This window comes from Dendrobates tinctorius, unplaced genomic scaffold (genome assembly GCF_039654945.1).
Source record: "Dendrobates tinctorius isolate UK_male_01 unplaced genomic scaffold, ASM3965494v1 ptg000022l, whole genome shotgun sequence".
NCBI classification, from domain to species: domain Eukaryota; kingdom Metazoa; phylum Chordata; class Amphibia; order Anura; family Dendrobatidae; genus Dendrobates; species Dendrobates tinctorius.
The window spans coordinates 35,023,849-35,042,525 of record NW_027361690.1 but is presented as its reverse complement, the minus strand read 5'-3'; the positions used below and the strand labels follow the sequence as shown (position 1 = coordinate 35,042,525).

At 44.8% G+C, this 18,677-nt stretch overlaps 1 protein-coding gene across 1 annotated transcript in view; it reads left to right on the top strand.

The window, feature by feature from the left end:
- Positions 1-17,629, top strand: part of IQGAP1 (IQ motif containing GTPase activating protein 1) — a 245,247-nt gene extending 227,618 nt beyond the window's left edge. The window contains exons 35-38 of the mRNA XM_073568580.1: positions 9,328-9,494; positions 10,099-10,215; positions 13,885-13,993; positions 15,712-17,629. Of these exons, the coding sequence (XP_073424681.1) occupies positions 9,328-9,494; positions 10,099-10,215; positions 13,885-13,993; positions 15,712-15,825 (507 nt within the window). The 3' untranslated portion in view covers positions 15,826-17,629. The remainder of the gene's footprint in view (positions 1-9,327; positions 9,495-10,098; positions 10,216-13,884; positions 13,994-15,711) is intronic.
- Positions 17,630-18,677: the final 1,048 nt, after the last annotated feature.

Genomic DNA, 18,677 nt, shown 5'->3' with positions numbered 1-18,677 from the left:
GTATTGAAACCATGGGCTGTACAGAGGCACAAGACTAGTCTGTGCGGCCCCCACTGCTCCACCAACGCTAGACGGCGGTGCTGCAAGGCGGAGGACGGTCCCTCTCCTCATCCTTGAAAGGAGGACTGAGCTAGGGTGCCTGCACCGTCCTGGATATCACCCCCCCTTCCCTCTACCTGATCGGCAAGGTCGTCACGCATGGGATGGCCTGGGAGGGCCCTGTGGCGGGCGGACGCTAAGGAAATCCAGCCCGCGGCTTCGGCCGGTGTTAGGCCGCGGGCGGAAGTTCCGCCCTCCCGTTGCAACGTCATTTCCGGCAGCCCGCCCTCCGTGACCTGGGCGGGTGCCAAGTAAATTGAGCCCCCGGCTTCACTCCAGGGTACGCGCAACGCAGAGAGGAGCAGCACGCGGCAATAACACGTTTGGGACACAGGACCGGGGTAAGTGCGACCCCGACCCTAGAGGCCACGCTACGTATAATCAGGGGTGCCCTCCTCCCCCCTCACCCTCCAGCAGGACAGTATTAAAGCCTGGCAGACAGTATGGCCGGGAAGGGGAAGACGCACATGTTCCTATACGCTGCATGCATCTCCTGTCGGGCCATGTTTCCACGGGCGCATAGCAACAAATTATGCGAAGCCTGCGACTCCGAACGCGCCCAGGAGCCCTCCCCTGTGACCGAGCCCAGTGGTCCAGATCCTCCGGAATGGGCCCTATCACTATCACAATCTATGGCATCGCTCACAAAGGCGATCGAGTCCCTTCACGCCCCAGTTAGGGTCAAAGATAGTGGCTCGCCTGTCTGGGAGTGGTCATCCACCTCACAAGAGCCTCCGGCCTTCAGGGGCCGCTCTCACTCCAGGCAGGCGCAAAGGACAAGAACCCATACGGTGTCTCCTGGCCCATCCAGTGCCTCGGCATCCGTGAGTTCGGCGTCTCGCTCTCCTTCACCAACAGTCGAGAGCAGGCAGAGTTCAGATTATGACGCAGACGAACCCCTGGACCTAGATACCCCAGGGTGTCGGGAAACAGTTGACAGCCTCATCGAAGCTGTCAATCAGACTTTGGGGATTGAGGATGACGTCTCTCTAGCCTCAGGTCATAAGGTATCCTTAAAGCGGGCTAAACGACCGCATAGAGTATTTTGCACTCACCCAGTGTTTGAGGACCTAGTGCAGCGTCACAGGGAACGGCCGGATAGGCGTTTCTCGGGCCAGAAGACGCTCGAAGCAAGATATCCGTTTGCCCCAGAGCTCTGTAAGAAATGGGCGGAATCCCCAGTGGTGGATCCACTAGTGTCACACTTGGCCTCTAAAACCCTGTTGTCCGTACCTAGTGGTTCTTCCATTAAGGACCCCACTGATCGGCTCATAGAGAGCTTGGCTCGCTCGGTATATGAAGCATCAGGATCAGCACTCTCTCCCTCGTTCGCGGCAACATGGGTAGCCAAGGCCATGATGTCATTGTCAGAATCATTGAACAAGGCCCTGCAGCATAGGGACCTACCTACGGAGGTATCAGAGATCGCGAGTCAGATCGCTATGGCTGGTGATTACTTAATCATTGCTTCCTTGGATGCGGCCAATTGCGCTGCACTTGCGGTCGCAAACGCAATTTCCATTAGGAGGGCCCTATGGTTAAGGATGTGGCGGGCCGATTCAACTTCCAAGAAGTCCTTGACTTCACTGCCTTATCAAGGTGGCCGTCTATTCGGGCAAAAGTTAGACCAGCTCATCGCCGATGCTACAGGGGGAAAAAGCAGTTTCCTCCCGCAACAGAGGGTCAAACCGCCGTTTCGCCAGCCTCAGGCACGGTTTCGGGCATTTCACAACCCCGGGTGGACGGCAGCGGCCAGTTCCGCCTCTCCAGCTCGCTCCAACCAGGATAGGGATCGACAGGTCTCGTATAGAGCCAACCCCTTGGGCAGGATGCGTGCTCGCCAGCCCAGGTCGAGGGGAACCAGGTCCCAGAGAGCCTCAGCTAAATGACTTGGAGCACTTTTTAGCCGACATCAGCAGAGTAGGCGGCCGCCTGCTCTGGTTTCGCCACGTCTGGGTCACGGTAGCACGCGACTCATGGGTGACGGAACTGGTGTCCTCGGGGTACAAGATAGAGTTTGTCAGGTATCCTCCAAAACGATTCTTTCTTTCCCAGCTTCCCAAAGTGGAGGCCTGGGCAAAGGCGTTGCTAGGAGCCGTCGAGTCACTCCAGCACAACGGAGTCATTATTCCCGTACCAGAGGACGAGAAAGCTCAGGGTTTTTATCCCAATCTGTTCGCGGTCCCCAAAAAGGACGGGACAGTCAGGCTGGTTCTGGACCTAAAGCTCCTGAACAAGTTCATCAGGATCAAACATTTCCGAATGGAATTTCTCCGTTCAGTTATATCAGCCATGGAACAAGGGGAATACTTGGCCTCTATCGACGTCCAGGATGCCTACCTACACGTCCCCAATTTTCCTCCGCATCAGAGGTTTCTACATTTCACCATCATTGGCTGACATTTCCAGTTTGTAGCACTGCCCTTTGGGCTAGCCACCGCCCCCAGAGTGTTCACAAAGGTAATGGCGGTTGTCTTGGCCATCTTACACTCTCGCACTCTTGGGCATGCGAGGAGAACGTCAGCATCACGCTGGATCCCCTCTCCCGCTTAGGGTGGTTGGTCAACAGGAAAAAAATCATCCCTTGTCCCAGCCCAGAGGATTTCTATTTTAGGGATGATTTTCGACACCTCCCGAGGGTTGGTAATTCTCCCTCAGGACAAGGCTCTAGCGCTCCGGCAAGGAGTCCGGAAGCTTCTACAACCAGTCCCTCACACCATTCGGTTTGGGATGAGGGTACTAGGGAAGATGGTGGCGGCAATGGAAGCAATTCCGTTTGCTCAATTTCATCTTCGCCCCCCGCAGCACGCCCTCTTGTCATCTTGGGACAAGAACCCGTTCACGCTCGATCGTCGGTGCCGGTTGTCCTCTCAGGTCAGACAGTCACTACAGTGGTGGACGATCAGTTCCTCCCTTCTTCAGGGTAAACCCTTTCCCCCAGATCAGCGGCTGGTGGTCACAACTGACGCGAGCCTCCTCGGCTGGGGAGTAGTTTTTCGCCACCACACGACTCGGGGGCAATGGTCGCAACAGGAGGCATGCCTCCTGATCAACTTGTTGGAAATACGAGTGGTCTGGCTGGCGCTGCAACATTTTCAGCACCTTCTAGCAGGACGTCTCGCCTGGATTCAATTGGACAACGCCAGTGCGGTGGCTTACGTAAATCATCAAGGGGGCACTCGCAGCAGGGCAACCATGCATGAGGTGGGACACGTGCTTCACTGGGCCGAGAGGAACCATTCGGTAATTTCGGCGGTCCACATACCGGGCGTAGAAAATTGGGCGACGGACTTCCTCAGCCGGCAGGGTCTCTTCCGGGGAATGGTCTCTGTACCCCAAGTTCTTCCAGAAGATTTGCCAACGGTGGGGAACACCGGATGTGGATCTGATGGCCTCCAGGGTGAACGCCAAGGTGCCCATGTTCGTCGCTCGGTCTCGGACCCGCGAGCGATCACCGTGGATGCGTTGGCTCTGTCATGGAACCACACAGCGCAGTGAAATATCACTAATAATTACTAAAGCGTAAATGGATATTCATTATAGACATAAAGACCTTCTCAAAAACATGAATATACCAAAAAAGAGTCCAGAATGAAAAAGACTGAAATAAATTTATTAAATAGCACAAAAGGGATAATAGAACAAATGGACACAATTAATTACCTTAAATTAATATCACAAGGAGATGGATACATATTAAACACATTGGCCATGATAACAGAGTATTCATATGAATATAATAAAGTGCATAGTATATAAATACTTAAAATAAAATCAATTATAAAGTGCAAACAAATACCAAAACATAGATACCCGTGATAGATGGCACAGTGTGTCTAAAGTAAGGCTACTTTCACACTTGCGTTTTTTTGCTGCACGTTTTTTGCACACACAAACGCATGAAAAAAACGCATCATGCGTTTGTGTGCGTTTTTTTTTGCGGGTTTTGGTGCATTTTTTTTAAAAAAAGCATGCTTTTTTTGTGCATACGTGCGCACCCATAGACTTTAATGGGTGTTTTGCTGTAAAAAAAAAAAAACGCATTGCGTGCGCATGCGTTTTTTTGGGACAAGTCGGACGCACAAAAAATGCAACAGGATGCATTTTGTGCGCCCGAGCGCACACTGCAAAAAAACGCATGCGCATACAAACGCGTACGTGCGCAAATGTATGCGCACATATGCGCACCCATGCTAAAGTATAGGGGAAAAAACGCATACATTTTTTTGCGCTGAAAAGCAGCCCAAAAAAACGCAAGTGTGAAACCAGCCTAAGGCTCCCTCCAACGTACGTTTCGCCTACCGTGGCTTTTTCAAGGAGTGAGGTGTAAGTGAAATGGGGAAGTATTTATATGTAACCCCATCCAATGGAAACATCAGTTCCTAAGTAATAGGTGATAAACCCAGTGTGAATAACCACCATCAGACCCCAGAAATAAATAAACGACACCCTAATTAATCCTATGTGTATCCAACATACATAAAATGAAGAAAATCATAAGTGTTCAGGGCTTCAGTGTTACAATGCAGGCCGCTGCTATTGCAGAAACCGGAAGCACATGGAGGACATAATAAACACAAAGAATGACAGGATGTCTAAATGCGTTCCAGACTGGAACGCACACCGCCATCATAGGGACCAGAAGCGCGGAGAGACACACATAATAGCAGGTCTCCACCGGAAATAACGCGGCCGGGGGCGGAACGCTCCAGAATGGAGAGCACATAGTGTAGATCTCCTCCCCTGCAGCATCATATGGCACGTCATAAACTAAGCGCTCGGTGGTGAAACGCAAACAGATGGGAGCATACCGATGACATAAGCAGGAATAAACACAAAAAGAAAGAACAATGTTTCTTCCCATAATAAAACTAATAGTGCCTCATTAACAAATACAATAGACTCAATAATGAGAGCGCCTGCAGTACGGTACACTAGAAGTACCCAAGAGGGGAGAGGCACAGATGACCATTACATACACCAGACAAAGTATAATAACAATATATATACAGCATCAATCTTAATAATAGATATATTGCACTATATAAACTAAAATGGAATAAGAATCTATCTAAAGATGACCATAAAGTGATTATACAATAGAGATATGTAAAAAGAAATATATATAAAGAACACAATTAAAAAGGTGAAACACACGTGCGCTCGAGTGAAAGTGAATACATATAAATAATAAATATATACAGTATATAAAAATATACAAATATTAAAAAGACATATTATGTATTACATAGTTTATATATTACAAGACTCGTTAAAGGGTTGATTGTGACTTGTAGGATCGCTACTACCAATAGGTGGCGCTGTAGAGTAAAAGTCCTCTTTCTCTCTTTAGAGGCAATTTGCATATTAAATTTCCCAGAGGAGCATTGCACGGCGAATAAGCCTTCTTACCTTGACAAGCCAGAGCTGGTATGTCACTCTCCACAAGGAGAAACCTTACCCCTTAGACCTCAGTCCAGAGCCTCTCACCTAGCCAAATCAGATCTCATACTTTGCACTGACGAGGGCCAATAGCCCGAAACACCGTGTCTGCAAATTGAGATTCTGACTTGGCTTTATCCTAAGTCATATTACAAGACTCGTTAAAGGGGTGATTGTGACTTGTAGGATCGCTACTACCAATAGGTGGCGCTGTAGAGTAAAAGTCCTCTTTCTCTCTGAAGAGGCAATTTGCATATTACATAGTTTATAAAGTGCTGTAAATATGGGTACATCATGGATAGAAATGTTTCCCAGGACCGGATTCCAACTAAAAGCAAAAACAAAAGAAGAAGAGACAAAAACAGAATAGAAAGAATAAATTAATAAAATTCATTATAAAAATGCATTAAAAGATAACTGCTCATTAAGACCCTTAGGTGCAGCAGTATCCAATCTGAAAATCCATTTGGATTCTATTTGTGCAAGACGTTTTTTAATGTCACCCCCCCCCCTAGCACTCAACATCACATGATCAATTCCTCGAACTTTCAGCAACGATTCATTACATTGATGGAATAGTTTAAAGTGCCTGGGCAGGGTTTTTAAAAAATCCAAATCCGAAATGTTTTGTGCTGCTCTAATATCCAAAACATGCTCTCTAACCCTGCGTCTGAACTCTCTAGACGTCAAACCCACATATTTCAAATTACATGGACAGCTCGCACAATAAATCACTGCAGTAGTGGTACAGGTAATATGATGCAGTATTTTAAAAATCTTATTCCCATCAGCATTTGAGAAATCTACACACCTTTCAATATTGGAACAGGCTACACAAGATCCACATGGGCGACAGCCCCATTGGGGGCCTCTTGATCCAAAAACATTAATCTCCTTTTTCTTTTAACGGCTGTGTTCAAGCATATCTCGAAAATTCCTGGATCTTCTATATGTAATGGACGGCCTGGAAGGTAAGTATTGCGTAAGAACTGGATCCAATTGCAAAACTTGCCAATGTTTCGTCAGGATACTATTAATCTCACGCCATTTGCAGTTGAAAGTTTGGATATAGCGTACCTTGTCTGAAGGTTGTTTCTCGATTTTTCGTTTATGAAGTGTTTCAAGGCGTTCCGTTTTCTTAGCACGCCAATATCCTTTTTGAATACATGTAGACGGGTATCCTCTTTCTTTAAATCTACGGCTCAGATCTATACTTTGTTTTTCAAACAATTCTTCTTTTGAGCAGATGCGTCGCATACGTAGAAATTGTCCCACATGTATACCACGTATAAGACTCTGTTGATGTGACGAAGAAAAATGTAGAAGACTGTTTGTTGAAGTCGGCTTACGAAACAAATCTGAGTAAACAAAACCAGCGTCATCAACTTGAAAAATAATATCCAAAAATTCAATATTGGATCTTCCTGCTTTATACGTCAGTTGTAGATTTAAATCATTTTTATTCAGATGATTCATAAAAGTATGAAGCTCGTCTATCGAACCCAGCCAGATACACAAAATATCATCAATGTACCTCCCCCAGTATTGCACCCTGTCCACCCTGTATCCATCTCCTTGTGATATTAATTTATGGTAATTAATTGTGTCCATTTGTTCTGTTATCCCCTTTTGTGCTATTTAATAAATTTGAGTCTTTTTCATTCTGGACTCTTTTTTGGTATATTCATGTTTTTGAGAAAGTCTTTCTGTCATGGAACCAGTTTCGCCTTCCATACTTGTTCCCCCCGCCTCCACTACTTCCGAGGGTCATCAAGAAGATCAAAACAGAAGGGGTTCCAGCGATTCTGCTGGCCCCAGACTGGCTCCGTCGGGCATGGTACGCAGATCTAGTACAGCTGCTCGCCGACGTCCCATTGCGACTGCCAGAGCACCCAGACCTACTGGCCTAGGGACCGATCTTCCACCCGAACTCAGGGGCCTTTTGTTTGACAGCATGGCCGTTGAATCTTGGATTCTGACCCAGGCGGGGTTTGAGCGTGAGATGGTCGCTACAATGGTTAGCGCCCGGAAGCCTACCTCGGCGAAAATTTACCATCACACCTGGAAGGTCTGTTTTGGTTGGTGTCGATCGCCGTTTTTCTCCACTGACATTTTCTATCCCCAACATCTTGGCTTTTCTCCAGTCGGGCTTAGACTCAGGGTTGGCCCCGAGCTCCCTTAGGAGACAGATATCGGCCTTGTCCATCCTCTTCCAGCGGAAAATCGCTACCAATAAGCAGGTCAGGACGTTCATCCAGGGAGTCTCCCACTTGGTACCTCCCTATAGGGCGCCCCTGGACCCCTGGGACCATAACCTGGTCCTGAGTGTGCTCCAGGAAGCTCCATTCGAACCTCTTCAAGACATTTCCTTGTCGTACCTTTCCTTCCATTAGGCGACTCTGGAAGTTGGCGGCCCTATCCTGTCAAGCACCGTTTCTCACCTTCTACAAGGATAAGGTGGTTCTCAGACCAGATCCCCCCTTTCTGCCGAAGGTCGTTTCCTCATTCCACATTAATGAGGATATTGTCTTGCCCTCGCTTTGTCCAGCGTCAGTACACCGTGTGGAAAAGGTTCTTCACACATTGGACCTGGTGAGAGCACTCAGGAGGTACGTGTCGCGGACGGCACCCTTTCGCCAGACGGACACGCTGTTCGTGCTACCCGAGGGGAGCAGGAAGGGACTCGCAGCCTCGAAATCGACCATAGCCAGGTGGATCCGTCTAACTATTCAGGAAGCCTACCGCACCAGGGGTGCGCCGGTTCCAGCAGGGATCAGAGCACACTACTCGGGCAGTGGGTGCCTCTTGGGCGCTTCGGCACCAGGCTTCGGCGGAGCAGGTGTGCAAAGCAGCAACCTGGTCCAGCCTGCACACGTTTACTAAACATTACAATGTCCATACTCAGGCTTCGTCCGATGCGAGCCTGGGAAGAAGGATTCTCCAAGCAGCGGTGGCGTACCTTTAGACAGGAGGTGCATGTAGCTTGGATCGGTGAGTCAGCATCCCACTCAGGGACTGCCTTAGGACGTTCCACAGTACCTGTGTCCCCCAATGAGACGAAGGAGAAACATGGATTTTGTGAGAACTCGCCGTAAAATCCTTTTCTCCGAGAAGCTCATTGGGGGACACAGCACCCACTCTGATAGCCAATTGGCTCTTTTAACTAATATGCATTTTTGTTGATGTTAGGGTGGTCCCTTTCCAGACATATTGTTATCTGCATTAAGGCTGGTTTGTTTTGTGTTCTTCTGCTGCTGCACTAAACTGGTTTCCGCCCGCAATCGCGAGGGTGTATGCGGCGGCGGAGGAGCTAACCTTTTTTTGTTCACTTAGTGTCAGCCTCCAGGTGGCAGTAGCATACACCCACAGTACCTGTGTCCCCCAATGAGCGTCTCGGAGAAAAGGATTTTACGGTGAGTTCTCACAAAAATCCATGTTTTTCTGATAAGACAGCCGACCATACATGTCATCAACAGGGTTCTATTTGGGAGCAATGTATTGTTACTTGAGAGATATTTAACATATGCTGCCAGTGTAATACATGGTGGAGACACTTCTGCTGTAGCTGCAGACATTGTGTGCGGCAGCTCTCTGGCTAATAGATTGGACTCCTGATCCCCCTCTATGAGGTCTCTGCCCACTAATAGGCCGTGGTGTATGCATGATAGGGAGGTGTTATGTAGAGCTTCAGCATGATTTTATTCTTTGGTAACTCCACCAACCCTTTATTATACTTTTAAAGGTCACTTTTTGTTTTGTAATTGTGAGTTATTTCTTTCTCTCAAGGATATCCGTAATCAAAGGCGATACCGTCAGAGAAGAAAAGCAGAATTAGTGAAGCTGCAACAGACACATGCTGCTCTCAACTCCAAGGCCTTGTTCTATGAGGAACAGGTAGACTACTACAAAAGCTACATCAAAACGTGCCTGGACAACCTCGCAAGCAAGGGCAAGTAAGTAAATCCTATTCCTGTGATGGAACATATTAATGTCGCTGATGGAAATGATGTGCCAGGGGTTCAGAGCTTAGAGGGTTGTGGTTGGCCCAATTACCTTGTGAGATCTGTGCCCACCCTATGATCCTCTGCTGAAACTATCTGCCCTTAGCTAAAATTTTCAATAACATCACTTAAAGGGGTTTTGTCATCTCTTATAATCTAAGATTGGTAGCGGTCTCCCACCGATCTGGAGAATGAAGGGGATTCAGCGCTGGGGTAGGGTTACATTTCCATCCTTGTTTTTCCACTGCACACTCGGATGAATAGGGATCAGCAAGGGCGACCCATTCAAGTAAATTGTGCTGTCTGCAGTGTCTTGCACAGTTTGGTGGCTGAAAGCCCCAGTGTGCTCATGTAAAGGGTGCAGACCCCCACTAAAATAAAATGACACATTTCTGGAAAATTCCTTTAAGTAATTTCACAGATCAAGTTAAATCCCCTTTTGCCACTTGCTGATTTCCCGCTGGTAGGATATGAAAATATTTTTGCTCATGCTGTTTCCCGCCATGACACACAGGTCATGGAGTCAAATACATTTTTTCTCTTTTCTTCAACTTAGAGTTTCCAAGAAGCCAGGACATGTGAAGAAAAGTAAAAAGATTTCTCTCAAATACTCAGCAGCCCGGCTCCATGAAAAAGGCGTGTTATTGGAGATTGAAGATCTGCAAGTCAATCAGTACGTGTAGCCGTCTGTCACTGCTTTCGCAGACATTGTGAACTTATACACTTGTGCTATTGATCTAGCCCTATATACAGTCATATGTTAAAGTTTGGGCACCCCTATTAATGTTAACCTTTTTTCTTTATAACAATTTTGTTTTTTGCAACAGCTATTTCAGTTTCATATATCTAATAACTCATGGACTCAGTTATATTTCTGGATTCAAATGAGGTTTATTGTACTAACAGAAAATGTGCAATCTGCATTTAAACAAAATTTGACCGGTGCAAAAGTATGGGCACCCTTATCATTTTCTTGATTTGAACACTCCTAACTACTTTTTACTGACTTCCTGAAGCACTAAATTGGTTTTGTTACCTCATTGAGCTTTGAACTTCACAGCCAGGTGTATCAAATCATGAGAAAAGGTATTTAAGGTGGCCACTTGCAAGTCGTTCTCCTATTTGATTCTCCTATGAAGAGTGGCATCATGGGCTCCTCAAAACAACTCTCAAATGATCTGAAAACAAAGATTATTTAACATAGCTTTTCAGGGGAAGGATACAAAAAGTTGTCTCAGAGATTTAACCTGTCAGTTTCCACTGTGAGGAACATAGTAAGGAAATGGAAGAACACAGGTACAGTTCTTGTTAAGCCCAGAAGTGGCAGGCCAAGAAAAATATCAGAAAGGCAGAGAAGAAGAATGGTGAGAACAGTCAAGGACAATCCACAGACCACCTCCAAAGACCTGCAGCATCATCTTGCTGCAGATGGTGTCACTGTGCATCGGTCAACAATACAGCACACTTTGCACAAGGAGAAGCTGTATGGGAGAGTGATGCGAAAGAAGCCGTTTCTGCAAGCACGCCACAAACAGAGTCGCCTGAGGTATGCAAAAGCACATTTGGACAAGCCAGTTACATTTTGGAAGAAGGTCCTGTGGACTGATGAAACAAAGATTGAGTTGTTTGGTCATACAAAAAGGCGTTAAGGACGGAGGCTAAAAAACACAGCATTCCAAGAAAAACACTTGCTACCCACAGTAAAATTTGGTGGAGGTTCAATCATGCTTTGCGGCTGTGTGGCCAATGTTGGCACCGGGAATCTTGTTAAAGTTGAGGGTCGCATGGCTTCAACTCAGTATCAGCAGATTCTTGACAATAATGTGCAAGAATCAGTGACGAAGTTGAAGTTACGCAGGGGATGGATATTTCAACAAGACAATGCTCCAAAGCACTGCTCCAAATCTACTCAGGCATTCATGCAGAGGAACAATTACAATGTTCTGGAATGGCCATCCCAGTCCCCAGACCGGAATATCATTGAACATCTGTGGGATGATTTGAAGCGGGCTGTCCATGCTCGGCGACCATCAAACTTAACTGAACTGGAATTGTTTTGTAAACAGGAATGGTCACAAATACCTTCATCCAGGATCCAGGAACTCATTAATAGCTACAGGAAGCGACTAGAGGCTGTTATTTTTGCAAAAGGAGGATCTACAAAATATTAATGTCACTTTTATGTTGAGGTGCCCATACTTTTGCACCGGTCAAATTTTGATAAAATGCACATTGCACATTTTCTGTTAGTACAATAAACCTCATTTGAATCCAGAAATATAACTGAGTCCATCAGTTATTAGATATATGAAACTGAAATAGCTGTTGCAAAAACCAAAATTGTTATAAAGAAAAAAGGTTATCATTAATAGGGGTGCCCAAACTTTAACATATGACTGTACATTACCGACTCATAGCCCACACACAGTGCTGACCAGTAAAGAACATGACTAGTCACAAGTCTGCAAGAAACATGATTGAAATGTATACTCCGGTATTATGACCAGGGGTATTTTTGGTTTTGCCTTTTCATTTTTCCCTCCCCTTCTTTCCAGAGCCATAACTTTTTTTATTTTTCCGTCTATATGGCCATGTGAGGGCTTATTTTTTGCGGGACGAGTTGTACTTTTAAATGACTCCATTGGTTTTACAATGTTGTGTACTCTAAAACGGGGAAAAAAAATTCCAACTGCGGTGAAATTGCAAAAAAAGTGCAATCCCACACTTGTTTTTTGCTTGGCTTTTTTGCTAGGTTCACTAGATGCTAAAACTGACCTGCCATTATGATTCTCCAGGTCATTACGAGTTCATAGACACCAAACATGTGTATGTCCTCTTTTATCTAAGTGGTGAAAAAAAAATTCCAAAGTTTGCTAAAAAAAAAAAAAAAATTGCGCAATTTTCCGATACTCGTAGCGTCTCCATTTTTCATGATCTGGGGTCAGGTGAGGGATTATTTTTTCCGAGCGGGGCTGACGTTTTTAATGATACCACTTTTGTGCAGATACGTTCTTTTGATCGCCCGTTATTGCATTTTAATGCAATGTCTTGGCGACCAAAAAAACGTAATTCTGGCGTTTTGAATTTTTTTCTTGCTACGCCATTTAGCGATCGGGTTAATGCTTTTTTTTTATTGATAGATCGGGCGATTCTGAACGCGGCGATACCTAATATGTGCATGTGGGATTTTTTTTTTTTACTGTTTTATTTTGATTGGGGCGAAAGGGGGGTGATTTGAACTTTTAGTTTTTTTTAATTTTTTTTTATTTTTAAACATTTTTTTTTTTTTAACTTTTGGCATGCTTCAATAGCCTACATAGGAGGCTAGAAGCATGCGCAACCAGATCGTCCCTGCTACATATGGGCGATTTGCAGATTGCCCATATGTAGCAGATTTACTGCTGTGCTTTCAGCACCGACCACCGGGTGGCGCTGAAAGCCATATGCCTGGAACAACCATAGAGGTCTAATAGAGACCTCTGATTGTCCAGGCAACATGACGCCGACCCCCGATCACGTGACGGGGGTCAGCGATGAGGTCATTTCCGGCCTCACGGCCGGAAATGCTATTTAAATGCTCGCTGTCAGCTTTGACAGCGGGATTTAACTAGTTAATAGGTGCAGGCGGACGACGATTCCGCTCACGCCTATTGCGGGCACATGTCAGCTGTTTATAACAGTTGACATGTCCCGGCTTTGATGCGGGCTCAGCGCCGGAGCCCTCATCAAAGCAGGGGAGATGTCTGATGACATACTGTGCACGTCATTGGACATTAAGGGGTTAACATGAACATTTATTTTATGGCTTTCATGTAGCTCACTCATTTTAAGCAAACTGTGGTTTTAGTCTCATGGCCTAAAAGAAGAGTAAAATCCCAGTTCCTCTGGTTTTCATGCATTGTGGACTCCCCGTAAAGTGACAATTTCCTAATGGATGTATTGTTTCTGGACGTGCAGTTTTGCTACACTTCTCACAGTATTTCGGGTCAGGATCCTTACTTGCACCACAGATGTCTTTCCTGTATTCTTTCTTCTTCCCTTTATGTAGGTGACTAGCAATCACAGTTCTGTCTTCACAGCCCTACAAGACACCGACTGCCGACCAAAAATCTGTGTTATGAAAGGATTGCTTAACATTTGTCCTCCCACCCCTTGAGCAACACCCTTCCCTTTTTGCCCACGGCTGCTTTCCTCTGGCTGTTGCATCACTACTTACATTTCTGCATTACGTGCCTTACTTTGTCTTGTGCGCCATGTTTTCTGCTTCTGTACTGTATGGTCTATGCAATTTGCCAAAAATCATCTCTGTCAACTAGAACCAAAATGTTCCTGTTATCTGCAGGTTTAAGAACGTTATCTTTGAAATCACTCCCACAGAAGAGGTTGGAGACTTTGAAGTGAAAGCCAAGTTCATGGGAGTCCAGATGGAAACCTACATGCTGCATTATCAGGTAATGTGTGAATTGCATGGGTCCTGGTTAAAAAGTAACTAAAAGTTTACCAAACATTTTAATTTTTTTTTTTGTCCCTTTAACTACCTGCGGATCATTGGGTGCCAGATTCTGAAACCCCGTCTGATCGCTAAAAACTGCTCAGGAGACAGAGCTAAAATCTCCAGCCTGGCCATGCATGGATTCAATGGAAAGACTTTCTGTTAAACCTGTGCTCCATTCTTCTGTGTGTCTGTGCAGGACTTCTCAGGGGTTTCTTGAGTGATTCATATGGGGTTTCTGCGTCCTGAGATCCAATCTGCAGGCACTTAAAGGAACAAAAAATATAAAAACCTTTTTTTGCCAATATTTACTTACTAATTAACCCATTAATGACCAATGACTTATCTCTCCGTCATTAAACGCCTCCCCCTGTTTGGAAGGCACGTTAGCTGTTTTGAACAGCAGACATGTGCCGCTAACAGCCGCAGGAGGAATCGCGATCCTCCTGTGGCTGTTAACCCATTAAATGCTGCTGTCAAGCGCTGACAGCGGCATTTAACATGTATTTTCAGCAATCGCGCCAGAAATCCGTCCATCAGTTACCCCTGTCACGTGATCGCAGGTCACTGATGGGTTGGCATGACAACCAGAAGTCTCCTGGAGACCTCTATGGTTGTCACTGCCGGATTGCTATGAGCGCCACCCACTCATTTTATTATTACTCATATTATTATTACTTTACAGATCCTCTTCTATGGCAGATGCTGGAAAAAAAAGAGATCAGACATGTTAGATTTTTACATGCTTGTTCACTTTTTCTTATGAGAATGAGTCTGCAGCCGTGTGTGGGGTGTTGGGAGGAAATGATGTGGGCCAGATGAGCGTTCTGCCGCCTGCTAAGGTGTATGGCCAGCTTTACTCTCCAGTAAAATGCCTGCCAGTTCCTGTATTGCATATTATCAGCCTAGTTAAATTTTTCAGCCGACAAACCCTTGAAGCGGTATTCCCTGGCGCTGAGTGTTAAAAGTACTTGACCTGAAATTATATTCACTTCAGTACAGGGGCACGGTCAAAATCAGGATTTAATAGTCCCCCTCTATGAATATAAATCTTCTACACTGGAGTTTTAACATGGGACCTGTGACTTCTTGTTCCCAGCAGGTTTTGAATCTCTATGGTTACTTTTGTATGTGGATTCCCAACATTCTACCATGTCGGTCACCTCCTCTGTTATCGGGGGCAAGATCCGCGGGAGGATCTGCAGACGTCTGTGACTGCAATGTCTGATGACGGTGACCTGAGCATTCATACCGGTCACAGAACTCAGTGGAGATTTGTAATGTTCTGTGTAATATAAATCAGAGGAAGCATTATTCCTTATAATACAAACCTCAGCTGCTGCAGATCCTCTTCCTGAGGAATAAGATAGATACCTGTCCATCTAAAAGAAGTTCTGCAGAATCTGCAGTGTGTGTTGTAATGTTTTGCAGCAATACAGAGTACAATACTCACTGGAGATGCTGAAGAACATCTTTTCTGTATAGACGGAAGTCTACATGTTTAATCTGTAAGAGGAAGGGGCAACACAAGGAGCTGGGTGTGACCCCTACTCGCCTCTATATAATCGTTAGGCTCCGATGTCCGTGGAAACGTTCTATTCTCTTGTATTACAGATCACTGCACTTTAGTGTTTCGGTCCTGCAGTCTTACTATTTGGCTTGCTTCTTTTACCACAGGATCTTCTTCAGCTGCAGTATGAAGGGGTTGCAGTCATGAAGATGTTCGATAGAGCGAAAGTCAATGTAAACCTCCTGATCTTCCTTCTCAACAAGAAATTCTATGGGAAGTAAAACCAGAGGAGCTTCCACATCTGAGGAGCAAGCTACGGACCTTTTCTGCCTCCTGGTCACCGAAAAAGGGTGGCTACAACCTACTTAAAATGCTTTTATATATGTATGAGGTCTTGTGCCCAAACTCTGCAAGTACTGTATCTCGCTGATGCTAAACATAAGGAAAGCAACATGTGGCTGCAGTGCTTCTACATACTGTTACATAGGAGCGGAGCGTGGGGGATATACACACCCTGTCTGCCGAGGATTAGTTAGCATACGATATAACGGTCTCACAGACCTGCACTAACTGCATCTATAAATACCAATGTCTTACAATGTTTTTAATTGTTTTTTTTTTGTGTAGATGAAAATGATCTTTATAGATTATATTCCATATTATTTGACAATTTTCATAAAGCAAATCTATGTTTCTATTTAACAGTGCAGGCACTTTTTTTTTCTTTTCCTTTAATTGCTTGATATGTTTCTGTGCAGAGATGAGAATTTATTCTTGACGTCTCTTATTTATGAGTACGTATCCGCATCTCCTTACGGCGGGGTTATGTGTCGTCAGCTTCGCGGCTACTGCCAGTATTGACTCAATGGCTCGCTTGTATTGGTCTCCGACACGGGGTGTGATCAAGTATCATAGCCGCTGCTAAAAATGGGCCATTGTAGATGAACCCATTCACGGAAAGTGGCTGTTTTTAGGACATCTTGCTAAACTGGAATTAAACACAAGCCTCATTTTCCTTTATTTGCAGAAAGTCCAACCGGATCCTTCTATGTCTCAGTTTTTTGTATTTTTTGGTAGGAATTTTGCCTTAAATCTTGCAACAGTTTCACATTGCAATTTTGTGTTACTCAGGAAAGGAAAATATAAGTAGAATTTAATAATAATAAAGAAAAGTTTATATAAAACCCAAGAACCAATGAGAATACTGAAAAATACTGTAAACTCTTTATTATTAAGTGTTTGAAGCCCTGAGGAATCATGGGGAACGTAAGAAACACTATTTCATGAGTATATTTTCATATTTCATAGTTTTGGCTCCATATTTAGTTAGATGCTATGTTTAGAATACTATATTCATACACCTAGATATTTAAGAAAAAAAAATAAGACTTTTTATAATAATAGAGATATGTATATTGATTTTTAAATTGGTATGACAAAGCGACTCCATGTTCACATCCGGCGAGCTGTATAGTCTCACATATTAGGCCTCTATTTATCACGTTTCTAGAAAGGGATGACTCCGTCTCAGAGATTTATTTAGTAGCACATGAGGGATTGCTTATTTGGAATGGCTTGTAGCTTCTGAAAAGCTGTATAGATCATGTAGATGCTGATCTCACGGCTGATATATTTGGATTGACCAGCTCATCATGTGTTAAAGGGATTGTCCAGTCACGGCATATTGATGATCTATCCTCACGATAGGTCATCATTATGAGACCTGGGGCAGCCGACACCCTATACCTCCACTGATCGACTATTATTTTTTTTGCTGGATGTAAACACTTTGCACAGGACTGCAGAGCACAGCTCCATGCAATGTGTACAGCTCCTATTCTTTTGAATAAAAGCTGATTGGTAGGCGTGCCTGGTGTCAGACCCCCACCTACCAATAGGTCATCAATATTTTTTTTGACCCTTTATTTGAGTGTTCAACTTTCATCTGTATTTATTGGTAGCCACACGAGTCTTCATTAGTACATTGATTTCTCTTCCGTGCCCAAGTGTTGTGCCTTTGGTATATGGGATTGCCTGCCTGTATCCGTATTTTGTTTAGCTGAATAAAAAGATCATTTGTTTACATTGTAGGCTGTGATGTCATTTATTTTTATCCTTTCATTGTCCAGTTACATTTTATGCTGTGATGTCCCTTAGTTTGTATTATACAGATGTAAAAATACTAAGGGATCACCAAATATTCACAATTTTTATTAGAGAGCAAAAACAACCCAGAATATTTAAAAACACTTCAAAAGCATCCAGACAGTTGGATGACCGAAGCTGATCCATAATATAAAGTACAATGATAATAATCCTGACAATATGTATCCAATCAATGTAATAATCAATATTCACATATTAACGTCTTGCAAAAAAATCCCTGCAAACTCCCATGTAGAGATACAGCAATAATTAAACCCCACAAATGGAAAGCACAAAATAAATAAACATATGTTATATGATAAAGAATAAATGTGTATATATCACCACTAAGGCTACTTTCACACTTGCGTTGCTTGGAGCTGTGTCGGGCTGCGCACGGCCGCCGCTAAACTCCGCCCACGGCCGCGCCTCAGCTCCGCGTATGGGCGCATGACGCTGCATGCAATCTGCGTACCCCATCTTCAGCATTGGATATGCAGGCCGTGCGCAGGTATGCATTTGCAGGCGTCCTTTTGACGGTGCGCCGAGCGTACCAAAATGCAACACGTTGTGTTTGGCGAAGGTCGGCGCACCGCCAAAAGGACGAATGCGCCGGCAAACGCATACCTGCACACGGCCTGCGTACCCAATGCTAAAGATAGGGTACACAGGTCGCATGCAGGGTAATGCGCCCATAGGCGGAGTTGACCGGAGGAGGCGTGGCAGGGGGAGGAGCTTAGTGGCAGCCCGACACAGCTCCAAGCAACGCAAGTGTGAAAGTTGCCTTAGAAGAAGCAATGTTGGACAAATGCTAGAACAGAATATCAAAGAATTTCCGGTGCATGAAATAAATGCACTGAGCTTCTCTGCATATCTGCTGTCAGCACAATTAGAGCAGAAAAATGTGCTAAATAAGAAAGAAAAGGCAGTGATAGCCAAACATTGAATGAGGTATCGCAATAACGAAACATGGGGAAAAAGCAGGGAA